Source organism: Diabrotica undecimpunctata, chromosome 6 (genome assembly GCF_040954645.1).
Source record: "Diabrotica undecimpunctata isolate CICGRU chromosome 6, icDiaUnde3, whole genome shotgun sequence".
Lineage (NCBI taxonomy): Eukaryota > Metazoa > Arthropoda > Insecta > Coleoptera > Chrysomelidae > Diabrotica > Diabrotica undecimpunctata.
The window spans coordinates 153,246,174-153,269,967 of NC_092808.1; the positions used below are offsets into that span (position 1 = coordinate 153,246,174).

Below are 23,794 nucleotides of genomic sequence, written 5' to 3' on the forward strand. Positions count from 1 at the left end.
TATACTGATATACAGGGTGTAGTTAGAAAATTCTTTTGCGACATTTTTATTTTGGTGAGGATAGAATAGTTAGTTGTATTGGTACGTATGAAAATTTGTTGGAAAGGGGAGGGGATAGCGAAGATGTAGATGACAAGAATGTGCATAACAACTTTATCAGGAAGTACACTAGCATAAAATCACATTATTGCTCTAAATTATCAAAATCTTAGCAATTGTGCATTTCAATTTAGTGCAATGATGTGATTTTTTGCTATTGTAAACTCAGTGCTACTGAAGGTCTTCGAATTTACAAAAATGGAGAAAACTTCTCTATTAGGTAATATGAAAACCAAATATCCAGGTACGGGATCTATCATAATGAAATCGTTCGATCCCAACATCAACAATAAACCCGAATTTAATAATGGATGCGGGGATAAATTCCCAGAAGGCCTTATGTCGTTAGATGTAACCGCTGACATAGACGATGAATTCAAAAGTACTTTGCTCCTCGATGACAACGAAAACCATAGGATAAATTCGAAGGAGTAATTCCTTAAAGCATTGAACATTCAACCAAATGAAAAAGTTAAAGTGGTATCTATTTTCGGAAAGACATCATCATAATCATCAATGGCGCTACAACTCTTCGTGAGTCTTTGCCGCGTTTACTATTGCCTTCCATGTTTTCGGTCCTGTGCCAGTAATTCCCATTGTCGCACTCCCATTTTCTATAGTTCTTCTTTGACTGTATCTTTCCACCTTTTTCCTACAGACCTTCTTCCCTCTGGCTTTTCCAGAACACATTGTTTATAAGGCGATTGTCGTTACTGCGTATCACATGCCCTGTCCATCTGAGTCTATTGGCCTTTATATATCTGACTAGATTTTCTTTTCCGAATAGAGACTCTAGCTCGTTATTGTATCTGCCCATCCATTCGTTTGTCACGCTGACTCTGCAAGGGCCATAATATCAATCGAAGAATTTTACGTTCCCACACCAGCAATTTATTTATTTCTATTTTTTGTTAGCATCCATGTTTCGCTTCTATACGCGACTGCTGGTCGTATTATGGTCTTATATATCCGGATTTTTGTACCTCGTGAAAGAAGTTTTGACTTCATTAGATGTTGCACTTTCGGAAAGACAGGCAATGGAAAATCGTATACGTTAAATAAAATGTTTTTCGACGGCAAAGAAGTGATCAAGACTATTCTATAAGAATACTGATCAAGGAATAATAAAGTCTACTACCCCTAAAGAAGTAAACAAATTAGTTAAAAACAATATCAATATTTGACTTAATAACAGAAGAAATATTACAACAATGACCTAGGAAGGCTATCGTAAAGCTCATAAACATTATAAATGGAGTAATCAAGTTACAATATGTACCAATAACGTGAAAAACAGCTGAATTAATCACGATTCCCAAACCAGGGATACAATAAGTAAAGTGGAATCGTACAGACTCAAAAACAAGCCAAAACTTAAAAAATATCTTTCCATCCACTGTGTCAAGTTAATAGAACTTTAAGACTTAAACAGGGAGGCGAATAAACAGAATTACGGGAACCATAGGAATCCCCTAATGCAGTGTTCTGGGATCCATACTAGCTTTATTATATACCTGTAGTATCTCTATTACGAAACTTAATAAACTGGCCGCATTTGCAGAAGACACTGCAATACTAACAATCGGTGAAACATTCGAAGAAACAACTAGATACCTCCAAAATAAGTGAACAAAATGGCACTTAAAATAATTAATGGCGCATAAAAATTAATGAAAGGAAATCTGCTCATAAACTGAAGTACAAGTTATATTAGTTATTAGGTAGAATTAAAAACAGAGAATTAGTTTACAAACAAATTCCCTAACCAGTATCATAACCAGTACAACCAGTACCAGTATAAAAAAAATCATAAATGCACAACATACTGTTATGGATCAGTTTATCAATCAGAAATAGAATAAAGAGTTTTTTTTATTTTAATATACCGCGGGCATATAAGTTAAAATACAACCCTGTACTTATTTGTAATAGTTAAAATAAGAGAAGACATTGTTCCGTGACGGTACCCGGACGAGTTTTTCCTTGAAAGACTGAGTGAGTAGTGAAAGGACAATGGAACCTCGTATAATTATAGATTTAAGAATAAACTTGTAATTGTATTTTGCGGTGGGCATTTTTCGAAAGTAAATAAGAATTAGATTTAGATATGAGATAACAAGAATTTGGAAACTTATTTCTGTTGAAAAAGGCAAAATTGTTAATGGTTTCTGAAAAGTAATTTGAGTGAAAGTAGTTTATTTGTTTTAAATATGTTGGAAATGTTCTAAATCGAAAATTAGTGGGAAAGATGAATGCTTATGATTGGTTAAAAAGGAATGATGGGGAATGAGAGAGTGGAGAAGGTTGTCTGGGGAGATTGAAAAGATTATTATGTTACCGGCAGACCAGAAGAGAAGACGTGTTTTTCGTGTAGTCAATCTGAGTACCAGTGTTTTCGTTTGTTAGTGAAAAAGGTGGAAGCTGAGAGCAGATCAAAATCGAGAAGATTAATACCTCTTTTGAGTCTGCATAGTCCACGAGATATAATTGAGAAAGAAAGGAGAATTTGTGAATAAAGAGTACCGGTCAAAAGAGGCTTGGGCTTGTGTTTTCGGAGGAGTAGTTTGCTGGTATGCGGTTTGGATCGATGCTGAGAACGGGAAAGATTTTATGGTAGCCGGACATAATCAATCAAGGAAGGAAATGTGGTTTGATCGAGAGGAGACATCATTGGTGTAAAAAAATAAAGGTCAGTCAAATAATTTGAATGAAAGAAAACTTTAAGATATTCTAAAGATAAAATCAAATATAAGCATACGAACTAAGATTCCAAGTTTCAAAGAGTTATTTTTTTGTGAATAAATTATATTTTTATATGGTCATTTTTTTTGTAGATATTATTATAAAACAGATCAATAGATAGTTTGTAATTAAAATTAAATTTAGAGTATAGGAGTTTGTTGGGAAAGATAATTGCCCACAAAAGTTATTTATTAATATTCATCGTATTGTTTATTGAAAATAAATAATAATTTGTGTGCATATTTATGTTGTTTTAATGTTAGTTCCGTTTCCTGTTCTATACCGATTATGAGCAACTAGGAGATACTGAACCCACTAGAAGAGATATATAAAGTAAACTGATTAAAGTAAAATTAAGAAGGCACCCTGAGAATTTTTAATAGTAATTGATTTGTATGACTCTGCATAAATTAGTGAATTAATTAATTAAATAATTGGATTAATTAAATTAGTGTTAATTAATAATAAAACATCATAAAGCAGATTACAACAATACATATAACTCCTTAACCAGAGCATGATGGAGAGAACGAACAAGACTTGGGTTGAATTGGGGGCAAGCCAAGCGAAGAGTGAAAAATACAGAAGACTAGAGAAACCTTGCAGAGAAAATTTCAATGGTATGACACTAAGAGGATACCATCAATTATCAGGTACTCTCTATTATTTTCTAAGAATCGTAAAAAAATCAAGAAATACACAATGAAACATTAGAAGAATAGAGATATTTTGTTAAAAAATTCTTCAATTTAATAAATGACTACAACTTAAAAAGTACTTACCGACATTTGAACTGTATTCTCCTATATATCTCTTCGTTAAATACCGCACAACCACAGCTGAAACAAAAAGATTTCTGTTAAAAATAAATTGAAAGGAACAATAAAACACTGAAAACTTCGTTTTCAAAACTTCCACAAAATTTATTTTAAATTCTTATCACTACAGCTGTTTCGGCTGATCGCCTTTCTCAAGTGATCTGTTTTTGGCATGGGTTTACACTTTATAGTCTCTAATGAAATAGGTTAAGGAGGGGAGAACTGTTTGTCTCAAGCTGGTCATTCAAAATTATATCTGTGTTTTTTAATTTGTTGATTTCCATAGATTCTAACAAAGATAGCTTAAGGCCTTTATTTTGCATGTGGAGAATTTTAAATTCGTCATTAAAAGAATGATTATGATCTAGAAGGTGAAGTGCGTATGTAGAATCTGTTTTTCTATTTTATGAATCCCTTTTATGTTCTGCTATTCGTTTATTAAAATTTCTACCTGTTTGACCAATGTAAGTTTTTGGGCAGTTGCCACATTTAAGTTTGTACACACCACTGTGTAAGTGTTTTTTATGTTGGCTCTTGTTGTTTTTAATATATTTGCCTAGGTTTTTATTTATTCTGAAAGCTGGTGTTATTCCTTTCTTTTTTATGTGTTTGGCTATTTTTGTTGATATTTTGCCTGTATATGTAATCGAGCAGAAGGTACTGGGTTTTTTCTCTGGTGGTGGAAATACTAAGTTCAGGGCTTTCTTGTGTAGTTTTTGATTTAACATTTTATTAATTGTTTGTTCGTTGTATCCATTGTTTACTGCTATTTGCTTAATGATATTTAATTCTGTCTCAAAATTGTATTTTGACATAGGAATTGCTGTTAATCTATGTAACATACTATGATAGGCTGCCAGTTTATGTTGTGTGGTATGGGATGATGAATTGTGAATAGTCGTGTCAGTATGGGTAGGTTTATGAAATATGGAGAAGTCATGTTTGTTTTTAAGTATGGTAATTTTTAAATCTAAAAAATTTATGGATTGATTTTGTTCTGTTTCTATTGTAAATTCAATATGACTATCAAGAGAATTAATATACGATAAAAATTGGTTGAGTTGCCTGTTAGTTCCTGTGAAACATACCAGTACGTCGTCTACGTATCTCCACCAATATAAAAACTGTTTGAATATGGGATGTTTTGAAATCTTTGTCTCTAGATGATCCATAAAAATATCTGATAGCAATGGGCTTAGAGGATTGCCCAATATAAGTCCTGCACTGTTATTTGTATATAATTCATTATTAAATTCAAAGTAGTCCTGGTTTATGCAAACTTCAAGAAGATGTAAAATTTCAGATGTAATGATTGGATTTGTACTATTTTGGTCTAAAAGGTTTTTTACTAGAATAAAAGTTTCTGTAGGAGAGATACAAAGAAAAAAAATTTTTACGTGAAATGAAATTAATCTGGAGTTGTTAGGTAACTGAAAATGTTGTATTTTATTAACTAGTTCTATTGTATTTTTTATGGTAAATTTAGGTGAAAATTTAGTGTGTTCTAAAATAATCTCTAACAGTTTTTTTGAAAGTTTATATGACGGAGCTGTATAAAAATCCATCAATTAAATTGAAAGGAACCTTAGGAAAAGCAAGACAAAAACATTGCAGAATTGATTCATTATTGTATATACATATCTTACTCATCTGGGCACTGATAAAATTAAACACCTTGTATATTTTCTTATCGATAGTGAAATTGACTATATTCTGACCTTGTTAAATACTTAACAGTCAAACTTTTTCGGTGTGACATCTTAAGAGTATCGTGACCAATTTGTATACAGTTACAGCGGCTGAAACGTGTGATAAATATGGAGACTTGTGCAAAGAGATAATGACTTTACGCACGCAAATGTTCTTCTCTTACATTATTCAACAATTTTAAAATATGTCTTTAAATAGCGTATGCAAAATGATACTTTTCTTCGGGGAAAATGATTAAAAATTATCATTTTGAGATCATTTTTGGGGATTATTAATAAAAAATTGTTCATTTTTGACACATTATCTCTTTCGTTGTCTAATTTCTACGTTAAAAATGTTAGATATAGGGACTGTAAAATATTCAAGATTGTGGTCGGAACCAATATCCGTTTCGGGATATGTTGTACGTTGTTGTGCCCTGATTCCATTTCTATAACGCTTGTCAAAATATATAATCAATCTGGTTTCTTACTATGTGGTTTTGATTATCTCCAGGTGCTTTCCATGTATATAATCTTCTTTTTGTTAGTTTAAACCAGGTGCTTGCGATCACTAGATTTTCTTCATAGCAAAATTGGACCAATATTTCTCCTCTATAATTTCTTTGGCACAAACCAAAGTTTCCGACTACGTCTTCGATCCGCCCTTTATCTACTTTGGCATTAAAATCTCCCATTATAATGTTTACAGCATTTTTCTTTACGATCTTCATTGGCTGTTTGATCTCTTGGTAAAATTCTCGTATTTAATATATAAAATATAATATATAAAAAAATGTATGCTACAAATGTATAATTGGAAATATGTTATCCTCAAGAGATTGAAAAGCTACTAATTAAAAACTAAGTTATTGAAATTAATGAATTTAAAAATTGTTGCACCTTGAGGACATAAAATAAAATTTAGTGATCATCATATTTGTTTTAACTTACACGTTATGATGTTATATCTTTTAGCATCGTCTGTTTTGCCTTGCAATCCTTAGAAGGTACAGATTAAAGCAAAAATCTGAATTTTGGTTTCGTCAATAGACATCTTTGGATTTCTACTTTCGCGATTGATTATCAGATGTCGCCATAGTATCTATACTGAAGCCATTTTATTGTTGCTTCTTTTCAAAGGAAAATACACTCGCCATTATAAAATCCGGGTCACCTTGAAAATCACCGATATTTCATTTTTAACGAGCTTTATCGTAAATAATAATAACACAAATACAAACTAATGCATGTTTCTGAGAATTGTTGTCGGCTTAGCGGTTTCCTTTGCAACAAAGAATTCCAATAGTGCCGATTTCGCGGAAAAGTGCACACTTCCCAAAATGAACGGTACCTGTAACTGCCGCTTGTTTTAAATGTCTCATTTGTGCTTCGACTTTCTGTTCAAATGCAACGAATAAACCATTAATGTTTATTAGTGCCATTATTAGTGTTTATTATTGTTTATTTTTTGCCAAAAATACCCTTGACTGTTGTTGAAACGGCGCTTGTGAAAGACGGTTACACTTAACGGCAAATCGCAAGAACTGTTGGCGTAAGCCTTTCTACGGTTCAACGAGTGCTTCAATGCTTTCAGGAAACGGGTTTGCTATCCAGACGACCTGGCTCTGGACGAAGAAGGACGACTACGGCCGAGATGGCCGTTTTCTTGTGTTTCAGGCTTTACGAAACCGGAAACTGCGATTATGCATCGAAATCGTCCACAGGAAGTACGAAATCGCAATGTTAGCGTTGCAACAGTTAGGAGAAGACTTCGTTCTTTCGGACTATCTTCTCGGGTAATGGCTACAGGACCGCCACTTCGCCTGGCGCATCGAGTTGCACGACTAGCTTTTTCTCGAAAATACGCGCATAGGGGAATTAACGATTGGAGCAAAGAGTTATTCTCAGATGAATCCCGTTTCTGCCTAACTGGATCCGATGGGCATGTAAGAGTTTGGAGGAGAACCGGTGAATGATTTTCACAAGCTTACATTGGTCCGAGAATGCCATTTGGTGAAGGCTCGGTCATGGCTTGAGGAGGTGTATCTTCTGACTTCCGCACAGAATTACCTTTCATCGAAAATGGGTCCTTAACTGCACGAAGTGACATTACGGAGATTCTGGAAGTACATGTTATGCATACCATGACAGGGTTTGGAGAAGACGTCGTTTTTATGCAGAACAACGCGCGAACGCACGTTGCCAGGATCAGTATGCAATACTTGGACGAGGTTGGAATTACCAGGTTACCCTGGCCAGCTAGGTCTCCGGACCTGAATCCCATTGAACATCTCTGGAACGATTTGAAAAAACGTATTCAACCCCTAACATCTCCTCCCAACAACGCACAGGAGCTTAAGGATCTGTTAGTGAGAGAGTGGAATAACATACCACAACATGTAATCCGGAGAAAAATTGAGAGTATGCCCCGTCGTCTGCAAGAGTTTATTAGAGCAAGTGGAGGCAATACACGATATTAGTCATTAAAATTTCACTGATGTTTTGCCACGTTCTGTATTTTCCATTTTTTTCGTATGTCTGTTTTATCAACAATTTGGTTTGTTTTCTGCTTTTTTAATAAAAAATAAAAAAACCGTTTTTTTTTCTTTCAAAACAAACATTGATGATAAATAAAAAATACATTAGCGTAAAAAAAGGTTATTACTGCACCAGAGGCAAAAATATTCAAGAAACTTTAAATTTTCAAGGTGACCCGGATTTTATGATCGCGAGTGTATTTATTTTCACGTCCAGAGCTTCTGTAATAGTCGCTCTGATGAGTCCTGTTAGGATGAAAGAGAATATATAGAGGCACTATACAATCAAATCCTAACTGTCTTTCACTTATATATTTCTTTATAAGGTCTCAAATATTCATGTATTTAAAAAACTATAATAACTTTTAATTGTTTACATACAAATAATTGATGCCGAATGAAGTACCATTAACATTATATTGACAATATTCCTAACTTATGCCGCGTAGTATATATTGACGAACATTGTTTACGTCATTGAAAAACTTCTTTCGACAAACATACACCTCTTTAAAAATTTTACAGATACTTAAAATAGTTATACACCGGTGATACTTTCTAAACATTAGAAACATTAAAATTTCCTATAAAATCGAAACGATGTTTATCACGGCAGTGCAAGAAAATTTTTGACACTTGTACGTGTAAAACGTTACTTTATGGGACTAAATTATGTAAGTGAGATGTCAATTAGCATCGATTTGAAACAACTTTTAACACTTTTAACGCCTTCAGAGAGGTAGAGACGAATAAATGCCTCGTTTAAAAACAAAAATAAAGTAACAGCTGTCGGGAACTTAAGTTTCTATAAAAATTATTATAGTGATTTTAGAATTTTACTGCATAAAAATACACAGCTTATCATACATGGTACCCGAAAGGTCTTAGTACTGGTTAATATCAAGTTGCACAAGTTTGTTGTATTTGTAGTACAACTTTTATTTTGCACGATTCCTTTTTTAAATTTGCTTTTTTTCTGTATTATCATTCCATATAAAATGTAACCGTTGATTGAATAACCCATTTGGGTTATTCAATCAACAATTCAAGCTGAAAAGATTAATCAAAAACACGGAAGACAACATGTGAAGAGCAAATAAAAGTTTGCAAAATCGTTAAAGGCACAAACAAAAACATGAATATACAATCATAATTCTCTTTGCCTTTATTCCTATGTCGGGCGGCTTCCCTAATAATATTTCTCCATAAGTTTCTTTCTTGGGTCATGTCAATATCAGCCCCTTTTACCGATATGGCCCTGCCTAAGCGTCTCCCAATGTACATTAAGCCGATTGGCTGTAGTACGACCGGTTTATAACAGGTCGGCTTCCAGGAGAAAAAAAGCGTCTCCCAAGGTCCGCTTGGGTCATCCCCTCTTACTAGTTCCAGAAATTAGCAGATCAGCTATTCTTCAAACCTTCAATCTCTACTCTCTCATTTTGGCATTAATTGTTGCAACACCTAGATTTCTTATAATATACTCATTCTTACTTGTATGCTTTTTTGTCACTCCACTCATTTATCTGATCATTCTTATTTCTGCCACATTCATTCGTTATTCCTCTTTCTATCCAACATTCAGTTCCGTACATTATAGTTCTTGTAGCTGTTTTATAGAACTTTCCCTTCAGCTTCATTGGAATATTTCTGTCACAAAACACACCACTCGCTTCCTTCCACTTCATCCATCTAACCCTAATTCTACTGCATGCATCTATCCTAGGTACTTAAAATTAGTCCACCACGCTGCTCGTTTTTTTAAACATGAAGAACAGTTTATCCTATTTACATTGTTTCTGCCACATTCGCAAAAAATTTAGTTCACAAAAAATTTCACATTCCTGATGTGCTATTTTTCTACAATTCCAACACGTCACTTCTAGGAAACTAATTTCATTATATTTTTTTGTAAAATTGAATGCTGCATGAGCCTTGTAAATGTTCTTACCTCAATTTTTTGGCAGTATGCAATTTGCTACATTATTTAATTCTTAAAACAGAAGTACCTTAATTTAATCTGGGTTTAGTCCACTTCTGATTTTCCCAGCCATATTTTCTTCTGGAATCTTCTTGGCACATCAATAGAACAGTGCCTCGAAGTTGGAAATAAAAGTAGAGATTAGTTATTTTAAACTTTCTTTCTTAGATTTAATCTGGTTTTATAGATTCCTTTCGTAGTTCTCCGGTAAATATATAATCTTCAGGGATTTCTTTACAATTTTCCAATTTTGAAATGATTTTCCTACGAAATGGTGATGCCACTATGTATAAGCTGGGCCTTCAAAGAGGTAGGCAGCTAAGAGAAATAAGTATTTATCTGTGTATTCTCTAGAATATCTTCAATTTGCCCTAGAAAAATATTTTTTCCATGAAATTCTTTTTTGTTCCCAATTTGTGGCTAGGATCATTTTTTCTCACCGTATTATCACTTTATCTTTCAAAGTTCTTTGTAATTGTAAAAGTAAAGTATGGATACGGGGATTGATCTTCTATTTTTCGTCAGTCTTTTGTCATTTAAAAAGGAAATCCTTCCTGAAACATGGTTCAACCCATCCACCAGTTGCTTATATGCTGAACTTGAGAATTGTTTAATTTGTTATTCTAGTTACGTCATAGTTTTTTTAGGCAAAACTGATTGTCACTTTTGCTTCTGGGAAATATGAAACAAAATCTTTACAAAACTCAAGGTGTCTTCTTCCGCGTCGGGGGCTGAATGGCTGGTTCATTACCAGTCTCTAACTGGTACCTCCTAAAACGCTTTGTACTGAAGATTTTGTTACAGGTATCCTAAACATATCCACGAAGCAAAGCAGTAAAAATTGTTGGTTTGCTCAGCCTACTTTGCAGAAGATGAGAAGGTCTGCCCCCCAGGTATAGCAAAGGATATTTGCTATACCTGGGAGGACAAAACATATGACATTACAAGGAACAATTATTTCACAATCCAAAGTTACTATTTCATTTTTAGTAACTCCATCTTCAAATGAATATTCCAAATACTCTGTTTTGTATTATTAAATTTTAAACCTTATTCCTCGCGAAGAATATCTCAGTATTTCCTGCCAACACTAAATCATCAGTATATATTAACCAAAAGAGAATGTTGAAAGAACCTGTAGTTTCTGTGTTATCTGATACAGCACTAATGAGAATAAATAAGGACTAAGCTCCGAGCCCTGGTGCAATTCTAGTTACACATGAAATATATTAGTTTCTTCTACACCTGTCCTTACTCCCTCATATATGTGTCTTAAAATGTTCACTAGTTCTTACTTCCTCATATATGTCTCTCACAATGTTCACAATCTACCGGGAATTCCTTTCTTATTGAGTTCCCACCACGTAATCTCTCAAGGAAATTTATCATATGATTTCTTAAGATCAATGAATACCATATATTATTGATTTGCTTTGAATAAAACCAAATATGGTTTTTTATTCAGATATGATTATCAGATATTTAGGTTTCTTCACGTATATGTCTATCAATTACTCTCTCTTATATTTTATGATCTAAATAAATATGACCCTACAGTTTATGCACTGTTTTATACCTCCTTGTTTTTGTAAACAAGATCTTACTTCTCCATTCGTTCGGCATTTGTCCCACTTCCATAAACAAGTTAGTCAACTTGTTCTTGTCTATTCTAGAGCTTTTGCATTTATATATACAACTTCTTTTGTTGATCTATTACCATTGTTTTGAAGCTAAATAAATCCCAGACATTGGCTGTTAAATCTTCAATATTAATCGTAATCATATTTGTAATTAAAAAGCATAGTGTATCTTAACTATATAATGCATTGAAAAATACATTGGCAATATATTTTTACGTCCGCCCCTGATGTCCGTCTGTTCGGAAAAAAACTAATTCGATCCCTGTTCCCAAGTGAGGTAACTTAATACTTGGGTTGGGACGAAAAATTATTGCAACTCAAAAAACGCAACATTCTATTTGAGAAACCAGAATCAGACTCGACTGGTTTGGGTGCTGCAGGTAATACGAAAATTTTACGTCTATATATAACAGATGCATAAATAAAAGAAGATTGCCTTTAATTGATAGCTGCTGTGAAGGGTGATATGCTGTAATTATATCGAGCTAAGATAGATATTTAAATCGACAGTTCGCTGGAACAAACCTGAGTTATAGTCGATTCATTGAGCTTGGGAGTATTTTGACAGGCATTGTCGAAAACATACAACACAAAAATTCCAACCACACCTTATTAATAGCTGAAATAAACTTATTGTTGCAAAATCCTTTTCCAGTGTTGAATTAAAAAGAAGAAGGATAGTTATGAATAATAGAAGTATATATCAGTTAATTTTGATTAAAAATTTTGAATTAAAAATTTTAAATCTTGGTTTTATTTGATGTAGTTTTAGTTTGATGTGAATAATTTTTACTTTTAAATTACAATTAATATTGATATGAGTAACTAACTAACAAGCAGAACTACTCAAACTAATTGACAACGAATCAATAGCAATAATCGCAAAGATATTCAACAACATATACAACTCTGGAGAAATACCAACAGAATGGCTGAAATCTGAGTTTATTGCACTTCCAAAAAAACCAGGAGCCAAAAATTGCGAAGATTACCATACTATAAGCCTCATGAGTCATCTCCTAAAATTGTTCCTAAAGATATTTCAAAGAGTCTACAAGCTGTGTGAAAGTCAAATTTCCCCCAACCAGTTCAGGTTCACAAATGGTGTTGGTACTAGAGAGGCTTTATTCTCAGTACAAGTCTTATTCCAGAGATGCAGAGACATTAACTGCGAAGTATACGCATGTCTGATTGATTACGAGGAAGCGTTTGATCGAGTACAGCACGCCAAGATGATGCAAATACTAAAAGAAGTAGGAATTAACAACCAAGATCTGAAAATAATTAGAAATCTTTACTGAAATCAGACAGCAAATCTCAGAGTTGAAGGTGAACACACTGAGTATGTGAAAATCATGCGTGTAGTGAGGCAAGGCTGTATTTTGTCTCCTCTAATCTTGAATCTGTACTCTGAAAGAATATTTATCGAAGCTTTGCACGAAACTGAAAAAGGTATTCTACTAAATGGTTACCGGCTAAACAACATCAGATATGCAGATGACACCATAGTATTTGCGGACAACTTAGCAGACCTACAAGTTCTTATGAATAAAATCACGTATTACAGTCAACAATATGGACACAATATAAACGTTAAGAAGACAAAGCTTATGATAATTAGCAAGAAAAGGATAACAGATGGTCAACTCTACGTCAACCAATCCCCTGTAGAAAGAGTGACGCACTACAACTACCAGGAGGAATGAACCAACAACCATTGCACGCATTGGAAAAGCTAGATCCACCTTCAATCGGATGGGGGCCTTCTTCTAGAGACACAACCTCTCTCTTTATACAAAAGTAAGAATGCTGCGATGCTCTCCTTTAAGATTTCCATGATGATCGCCAACATTCGTAACGGATTGCACATCAAGAAGAAGATGAGTAACTTCCAGACATTTTCAGTCGAATTTAAAATTTGAACAACATATAAAAATAATTTCTAATGAATAGAGATATCATTCTACAGTGAATACAAATATACTTCTATTCAATTTACTTCAAAATCAAGAACAAAACTATTAAATACATGCGCCCTATATGTTTTTAGATATGGGGCCCACACGTAGACAAGTACCAAGAACAACTTAAGAAAAAAGAAAACTTAGAGAACTTTAATACATGACGTAATTACGGTCAAGTAACATCTCGAAAATTGTACCTGGTGTTCTATCAATGCTTTATTAACAGTCACGAAGATTAAATAGCGTCACCAAGAAAGACAACTACCCACTGCTTCGCATTTACGATACCCTTAGTGCCTTGGCTCGGTCGAAATGGTTTTCCACCGTGAATCTCAAAAGTTGAGTCCACCCTGAAGATAGAGAGAAGACAGCATTTTTTACAATGTTTACAGTAGAACTCCACAATACTCTTTTTTTGTACAATAAACGAGAAAACACTCAGGCCAACAGCTTAACATACAGAATGCTCCCAATGATGTATTTGTAAATTTATTTTTATGTCTCCGCATAGAAGGTTGACCCTTCTTTCTGTATTGGGGACAAGCCAACTCCAGTTTTCCAAATCTCTACTGTAGTTTTATAACCTCCACTTCCACTTCGGCTGCTCTTGGTTATCTTTACAGCAGATAATTTTCTACAGCTAATCACTTTTCTGTTACATTCTCTTGCTTTCTCTCCTAAATTTAATTTTCAGCATAACAAATTTTCCAAACTAGTAAAGAGGGTTAACTCTACGTCTGAATGTTTGGCTAGAAGATTTTTTTTTCAAAAACAGCATTTTCTGCTTGAAATGGGATCTACCGATTTCAAGTGATGACATTCGGATTGAGTAATGCACCTGCTACGTTTGAATAATTAATGAAGCTAGTACTTAGGGGACTTACATGGAAAATTTGTCTGGTATACCAGTACGACATCATGGTCATAGAGAAGGATTTCGACGAATACCTTGCCAATTTAAAAGAAGTTTTCACAAGACTTAGGAACGCTCAACTACAAGTAAATGCCAATAAGTGCGAGCACTATCAAGAAACAGTTAGTTTCCTTGGACATATATAATTTCATCCTCAGAAGTTGCAGCAGACCCGGCAAAAATAAAAGCAGTACAAGAATGGATCAGACCAAGGAAAAAACACGATCTCCGAAGCTTCCTTGGCCTTTACAGTTACTACCGTCGCTTCGTGAAAGATTTTGAAAAGATTGCCAAACCTCTCCATAACCTGACCAAGAAGAAACTGTCATTTGACTGGACACCAGACTACCAGCATGCCTTCATCACTCTCAAGCATAAATTGACAACGGTTCCTGGCATAGCCAAAAAACGGGGTCTTTTCGTGCTTGATACGGATGCTTCCCAAAATGGTATCGGGGAGGTGCTTTCCCAAGTGCAGGAGGATGAGGAACACGTCATAGGATACGTTAGTTAAACTCTAGGGAAAGCGGAAAGAAACTACTGTGCCACAAGAAAGGAGTTTTTGGCAGTCGTTAAAGCAGTAAAGGAACTTTTACAAATACCTTCAGACTAGATTACACGAGACCCAAACGATGAATAAATAATCATTATGGGTGATTTTAACGCCCGTGTTGGCAATGATATAGTTCCAGGAATAAAACAGCGATATAATGAGAATATCAGAAATGAAAACGGAGACCTTCTGGCGAACCTCTGCAACATAAACGAGATACGTATTAATAATACATTTTTCTCTCACAAAGAACAATACAAATACACTTTTGAAAACAGTAGAGGACAAAGATCTATGATAGACTATATCATGTCGAATAGAGAGTTACAGCCTTGGCAAATCTTTGGTGTAAGAGCAATAACATCAGCAGAAATAGGAAGCGATCATAAATTGGTATTGTGCAAAATCCGAATGAAAACACATATATACGATAACAAAACATCAGAATACATCACAAAGATAAAAGTTGAAAGCTTACCGGATTACTCCACAAAAGCCCATTACACAAAAGAATAATCGAAAAAACCAGAAACACATATATCACAGAAAGTGATGGAGTCGATGAAATCTGGGTAAAAATTAAGTCTAATATCTTAGACTCGGCCAAGGAAGTTTTTGGTGAATGAAATATAAATAAAAATAAATGCAGGATGTGAAGAAAAAATGTAAAGAGAAGAAAAAAGCTTGCCTAAACTACTTGTCAACCAAAACCCAAGAGGCATTCCATAATTACAAGACACAAGACAATTAGAAACGAAACACATCACTTGTAAGAAAAATAAAATCAATGAGAATGCTTTAGAAAGAAATAGATTACGGTCTGCAAAGGGAAATATGGCGCTTCATAAGAGGTCAAAGAACGGAGGTAAAGGAACTAATGGAACAAAAACACATAGAAAAGGATACGTGGATTGACTAACTAAAAAAACTCTATGCAGAGGAAGAACAAGCGACGTTGGAACCGGAAACACCAGAAATTACCACAAATGAAGAACTTAAGATAAATGTACCGGAACTTGTTAAACTGTTTCTTCGAGCTGTTAGGCCGTTGTCTTCTGAGATTAGTTCTTGAAGTTTCACCAACACTAGGGGTTGGCATCTTCTGGAGATGTTACTGCTTCGCTTGTAAGCTGAAACTGACGCCGCGTCCGGACAAACAGTTTAACAAGTTAGACGATGGCAGTGAAAGCTTAACACAATGTACAAGAAGTTCGGAAAATACTTGAAAACCTGAAGAACAGAAAAGCAGCAGGTAAAGATGGAATACCAAACGAAATACTGAAATATTGTGCAGCAATGACAGAACAATTAACAACATTAATTAATAAAGTTCTAAAACACAATAAAATACCGGAAGAATGGAGAACGAGCGAACTAATTCTACTATTCAAAAAAGGAGATAAAAAACAGCCAGAAAACTTTAGAGGTTGTTAAATACTACGATAAAACTTACAACTAAAATTTTACAAGTACTAATAAATCAGAGGATAAGTTTAGAAGATGAACAACAGGGTTTTCGTAGTAGAAGATCATGTACAGATGCAATATTCGTTATAAAACAAATTACTGAGAAATCACTAGAGTATAATAGACCAGCAATTCTGTGTCTGATTGACCTAAAGAAAGCGTTTGACAGAGTAAGACTCAAAGATGTCATCCATCTTCCCCTAAATATTATAAAAACTATCGAAAACATTTACCAAAACAACAAAACGGAAGTCAGAATAGATGGACAACTTACAGAACCTATAGAAATAGGTAGCAGAATAGGGAATTCATTGAGTCCCATGCTCTTTAATTTGATCATGGATAAAATCATCAAAAACGTTAACAAAGGAAGAGAATACAGAATGGGAAACAAAGAAATAAAAATACTCTGTGACGCAGACGACGCAATATTGATAGCCCAAGATGAAGATAGTCTGCAAAGACTGGTCCACAGATTTAACATAAGAGCAAAAGAATTTGATATGACAATCTCATCTCAGGAAACTAAAACAATAGTAGTCACCAAAGAACCAACCAGATGTAAAATAGAAATTGATGGCATCAGTATTGAATAAGTAATGAAAATAAAATATCTGGGACTTACACTGTCTAGCTATGTAGACCTGGATATAGAAGTAAGACATCAAGTACAGAAAAGAAATAGACTGGCAGGATGCCTTAATAACACTTTATGGCAAAACAGACACATTAACACTGAGATGAAGTCAAGAATGTATTAGGCCAGTGTAAGACCAATAATGACATATGTCTCAGAAACAAAACCCCACACAGCCACAACACAAAGACTACTGAAAACGGCAGAGATAAGTGTACTGGGAAGAATTACAGGTAATATGTTAAGAGATCAAAAGAGAAGTGAAGACATTAGAAGAAAATGTAACGTACAGTGTATTGTTGCCTGGAAAAAATACAGACCTATAATTTTGAAAGGCATTAAAGGAAACTAGCATTTTAGAGACAAGTGAACAGTCCCGAAGAAATGTGAAAACCCTTTAAAAATGCCATAAAAAGACCGTAGAAAGGCCCAGAATAGAAAAGAAGATCGTAAAGAAAAGCACTGGATGACAGATTTAACGCTGCAACTTCTGCGAAGAGAAAAGTCAAATGCAAAAGAAGAGAGCAAACTTGCAATCCGTTGTAAATCCCAGGAGTTTTACAACAAAGTCCGATATCGAGCTAAAGAATTTAAACCATTCACACAAACAATAATGGATGGAAAGCACATTATAAAGGAAAAAAAAGATTGTGGAGGTACGGAAACATACTGTCAAAGACTCTATTCAGATGATCCTCAGAATACAAATTACGACGAGCTTCAACATTTTTGAGTCGAAAAAAGAAAGAATCGAAAATCTCCTGGTGCAAACTAGATCACAGCCGAGATTTAAAAGAAACAAAAGAGGTTGGAGTAAATGGTATGCACCTGATCTGCAAAAACATTTGGAAAAACATTCCGATATTTTCAGAACAGAAGCCGATGTCAAGCAGTACTGTATAATCTCCCCAATTCTGTCTTATATCTACAGCGAATAAATTATGCAAAATGTGCTAGACAGACGGAGGGGTGGAATATCGGCTGGAAGACAAAAAAATGATTAACCTGAGATATGCCACGATACATTAATAATCGTTTCAAAACAAGAAAAAATGGTAAACGTAATAAGACGGCTAGAGTAGAAAAGCAAAGAGTATGGGCTACAGCTAAATGGGAGTAAGATAAAAATCATGATAGGCAGAGCACCGAACAATCTTCAATGCATGAAAAAGATATGATGCTTTGAAGTATTAAATAGTTTCACATACAATATCTGGTAGCGTTCTATTTTCCTAAAGGTGCGTGCGTACCAAGCCACGACGTACTTAAATTCCCATGTTATTAGTTTTGTCGGAGTGTGATTATGTTAAAATAACGTAATATTTTTTATACAAATAACTGCGTACTATGAATGCAGCTCTACTCTCGTTTCCACAAGTCATCATCATCATCATCATCAATCAGCCCTGAGTTGTCCATTGTTGAACATAGGCCTCCTCTAGACTTTTCCATCTGCTTCTGTTCTGCGCCTCTGCTATCCAATTGGTCACGATTCTTTTGAGGTCGTCGGTCCATCGCGTTGGGGGTCTTCCTCGGCTTCGCTTGTCAGCCCGTGGTCTCCACTCAAGTAATTTTTTTGTCCAACTGTCGTCTTTCATTCTTGCAACATGTCCTGCCCATCTCCATTTTTGCCTTGTAATATGTTCGATAATGTCTTCTACTCCGGTTCGTCTACGAACTTCCTCGTTTCTTATTCTATTTCTTAAGCTTATTCCAAGCATTGATCTCTCCATCTTTCGTTGTGTCCTTCTCAATTTTTCGGCTGATGTTTTTGTGAGAGTTAAGGTTTCTGCTCCGTATGTGAGGACTGGTAGAACGCACTGGTTAAAAGCTTTTCTTTTTAAATGGATCGGTATATTTGTTTTAAATACGTCTCTCATTTTTCCGAATGCAGCCCAACCCAGACTTATTCTTCTGAGTAGCTCGCATGTTTGGTTATCTCGCGTTAACCTTATTTCGTGACCCAAATACACATATTTTTCCACAAGTTCTATGGGCGACTTTTCGATTTCTATTAGCTCATTGGGGACGAGATTGGTCATCATTTTTGTTTTTCCATAGTTTATTTTTAAACCGACTTTCCACAAGTACTCCTAATAAGAATTGCCACTCAAATTCTTAATTAGTCTAGCAATGGGTTATAAAAAGAAATGAACCCCCGATTACATCATATTCTTAGATCGCCGCCACAAAGGCACCTGACGTCACAAAAATAGTTTATTCAGTACTGTTTTGTAGTGGAAAAACCCACGTATGTGGTAAGTTTCATTATTTTTTTAAATCTTTTCTTTTAAAATTTCTTGATGTATTTCTCTTTTGACTGGTAGATTGAAAATTGAAAATCTTCCCCCTAGTTACGCTCGTGCTTTCAATATTCACCTAATGAACTTGAATATTAAATTTGAACCTCACCGCAATATTTAGTTCTGCTTTCTGACAACTTTATACACGATGTTTTGAGCTGTGAAATCCGGCATCTAGACGTACCGTACTCGTACATCCCATAACTGCCAAAATAACCATCACTAAACGGTAATCTCTCTAAAAAATGCTCGTATCCTCTTCGAGTAATAAAAAATCACAATAAATTTTGACCTCCCGGCCGATTTCTCATTGTGTGCGAAATTAAAATATGGTTTCCCGTGAAACGTCGAAACCAAAAGTGAAATTATATCGTCCAAAACGCCCACGTTCAATTGTTTTGTGTTTCAAAAGAGTGAAAATTTTGTTAACGCCTCTCACTTATTGTTGTTTTTCGCAAACAGTAACGGACTAGGTGGTTCTTTTTATGTATAGTTCTACTTTCCATTTTGTTAAAATCAACTCATTAAAATCAACCAGGTGCTAATTAAATATGTGTATATTTGTCTTTTTTTCAAGTTCCATCTCCTCATCGGAGGCCTGTAATAGTTAAATTGCACTTTCAAATTAGCTATTCATAAGAAATCTATAATCCAATGATTTCATAAATTTTAAATTATATGAGCAAATTTGAAAGATAATTAACATACTGAGATTTAAACTGATATAAAAGACTGATTTTTTAAAAATAAATCACGTAAATTACTTAAAACTTCATCTTCAAATCTAAATAACTAAGACAGTCAATAAAATTATGTAAGTTTAGTGACAATAGAAATGGGTAACTTGAAAATAAACCCAATTCTTATTAACGCCACTCAAAAATATTACGAACAAAACTTTGCAAGAATTAAAATGGGACAAGAAATCACCTCTTCTTTTCAAACAACAAAGGGACTAAGACAAGGCTGCTGTCTGTCACCCACCTTATTTAAATCTATTTGGACAGATCCTTAGTGAATTGGGTAAAAAAATGTAGAAACATGGGAATAACGGTGGAAGAAAACAAGCTATATACACTTTTCTTTGCGGATGACCAGGTAGTAATTGCCGAAGACAGCTACGATCTTAGCTATATGGTAAGAAAACTGCAAGAAGAATATGAGGTAGCAGGTCTAAACATGAATATGACAAATTGTAAATATCTCTCAGTGGGAACAGATGAAATATGTGACCTAGTCTTGGAAGACGACAAAATCAAAGGCGTGCAATCCTGCAAATATTTGGGGGTCATTTTCAACAAGAAGGGAAATAGCTCAGATGAAATCAGGGAAAGAATAAACAAGGGCAGAGCAGCGACCCGTGCCTTAAACTCTCTTCTCTGGCAAAAAAAAACAATTTGACGAGAAACCAAAAAACACATTTACGGTAGTATAGTCCAAAGTATTACACTTTACGGTTCAGAAGTATGGGACGTCACCAAAGCTAATAGAAACAAACTTATGACGACAGAAATGAATTATCTGAGACGAAGCTGCGGTAGATCGAAACTGGAGAGAGTTAGAAACGAACAAATAAGAAACGAAATGAAAATGGAGCGAAATATCAATGATGATATAGAAAGAAAACAATTTATCTGGTTCGGACATGTTATAAGAATGCCAGAGTACAGATGGCCTAGAAGAGTACTGAAATGGATCTCTCCTGAAAGAAGAAAGAGAGGACGACCACGGAGAAGTTGGCGCAACGATATTGATGAAGCAATGTCGGCAAGAGACTTAGAAGAGGCAACTGCATATGACAGAAAAAGATGGAAATTGGGAGCGGAGAAGCGGCGACAGCCGTAATAAATCCGTTATTATATTATATATATATATATATATATATATATATATATATATATATATATATATATATATATATATATATATATATATATATATATATATATATATATATATATATATATATAAGTTTAGTGGCATTCAAAATGTAGGAAGTATTAATTATAGAGGTAATATTTTTTATTTTGAATTGATCACTTATTTCTATTTCCTTCTCTTGACCTACCGCTGGTCTGAAACTTCGAACTTTAACTGTTTTACCTGCAACTTTGTAACCAAACTATATAGTTTAAAATAAAAAAAAAATCAGTTGCAGGGCCAAGGAGTTTGTTAAAGGACAGTCAGCCTAATCAGCACGATACATACTGAGCCACACGAAACGTTGTTATAATAATTTTGAGTTTGTTGACTGGTCTTTGTAGGCTCAATAATCATTTGAGTTATATGGGCGTGATAGAAGAGAATGTTTGTCGTTTCTGTCTAAAAACAGAGAAAACTGCATTACATGGTTTATACAAATGAACCGTTAAATTTACCCATTTATTAAATAGAGTATACAGAAGCATAATCAAATCTTAAAGAATCTTAAAAGATATTCCTAGCATTTTATCAAACACCTTTCAGTTAGCGCTCACAAACTTCTAGATATGTTTAATATTATTTGGCTACAGCACAAATTTCCTGAAAAATGGCATGAATCCACAGTAATACCTATACAAAAACCTAATAGTATTAAAACAAGTCTCAAGTCATACCGACTTCAACATGCACCATGTGTAAGTTACTAGAAAAAATTATTAATAATACAGTAAGATAGCACATATGGAGACAAGCTTTAATTATTCATTAATAACATAGATTATCATTAATAACATAGATTTGGAAAGTGATATTTCTGAAGCATTCGCACTAAGGAGAAAATGTCTAGCGGTTTTCTTTGACATATCAAGAGCTTTCGATACAGCTTGGCACGATTATATAATAAAAAAATTATATAGTTGGAACATCCAAGGTCACTACCTCTTCTTTATTGAAAACTTCCTTAAAAATAGAACTTTCAGAGTTAGGACAAACAACACATCAGATATACTGTATCCAGAAAATGGCATTCCTCAAGGCTCGGTTATAAGTCCTACCCTCTTCATAGTGGCAATCAATGATATTCTCAAAAACCTAAAATCGTCTATAAAGGCACAAGTCTACGCAGATAATCTTGTATTTTATCCAAAGGTAAAAATTTACAAAATATATTTTGTCACACACAGAACTTTATACAACATTTGGAACTCTGGTCACAAAAAACAGGTTTCTGTTTTTCCACTGAAGAAGCTCGTTTCATCCTGTTTTCTAAAAAAAAATGTCACAAAAATCGTCAACCTAAGACTATGGAGATGAGAACCTAAAACGTGTAACGTCAATAAAGTTCTTGGGCATAACATTCTAAGAAACTCTAAGCTGGAAACTTCATATAAAAAATTTAATCTTATCTTGTCATAAACGATTAAATCTTCTAAAAACTCTGGCCAATAAAGAATGGAGTACGGATCGCCAAACACTTTTGTTGTTATACAGAACATTAATCAGATCAAAATTAGATTATGGATTAACTGTGTATTCTACAGCCACTAAGACGCTATAAAATAAACTTGACAGTCTTCACAATCTCTCTTTACGTATAATATCTGGAGCTTTTCGCACAACACCAATCAAAAGTATTTATTGTGAAGTTGGTAAACCATCCCTAGAAGACAGAAGACTTTATTTAAGTGTAGCGTACGCCGCAAAAATCAGGTTTAACTCAAAAAAATCCTAATATTCAAAATTGTTATACAGAAAAGTTCCCAAATCTCTTCATAAATAAGCCACGAGCAGCCAAACCCTTCTACGCTAGGATTAGAAGCTACTTAAATCAATTAAACTACACGTTCCCAGAATACTTTCCCTACCAATCGTCCCCAATTTCTCCATGGCTAACAAAGAAACCTCAGTTCCTAACCCGCCTCATTTCTTTCGACAAACATTCAACAAAACCACTGTTAATCAAATCCGCCTTCAATGATATGCTTTACAACTAACATCATTATACTCATATATACACAGATGCATCTAAATCAAATAAAGGTACTGGTGCTACAGTCATAACCCCAACATTGACAAATAAATACAAACTCCCTTCAGAGTACACCATTTACTCTGCTGAACTATACGCTCTATACCAGGCCACCCTTGTTGTCAACGCATCCAATAATACCAATTATATTATACTCGCAGACTCTCTACGTTCCGTACAGTCAATCCAATATGTCTGCTCAACTAATCCTTTGGTCATCAAGATAAAACAATAAGTTCATACCATTTAACTGCATGGAAAAAAATATTATATTCTTCTGGATAGCATTCCATATTGGAATTCAAAGAAATGAAGAGGCAGACAACGCTGCAAAAAAAGCTGCAACTGATGATAGTGTTAGTCTTCTTCTTCTTTCAGTGCCTATTCGTTCCGAATATTGGCAATCATTCTGGCTATAATTATTTTATTGACTGATGCTTTAAATAGATTCGTTGTTGTTGTGGAGAACCATTTCCTCAGGTTCTTCAACCATGATATTC

General features: G+C 34.4%; 1 protein-coding gene across 1 annotated transcript in view; it reads right to left on the reverse strand.

The window, feature by feature from the left end:
• Positions 1–23,794, reverse strand: part of LOC140444148 (ras-related and estrogen-regulated growth inhibitor-like) — a 428,607-nt gene that overhangs the window by 248,861 nt on the left and 155,952 nt on the right. Inside the window, exon 2 of the mRNA XM_072535829.1 lies at positions 3,624–3,680. Within this exon, the coding sequence (XP_072391930.1) occupies positions 3,624–3,680 (57 nt within the window). The remainder of the gene's footprint in view (positions 1–3,623; positions 3,681–23,794) is intronic.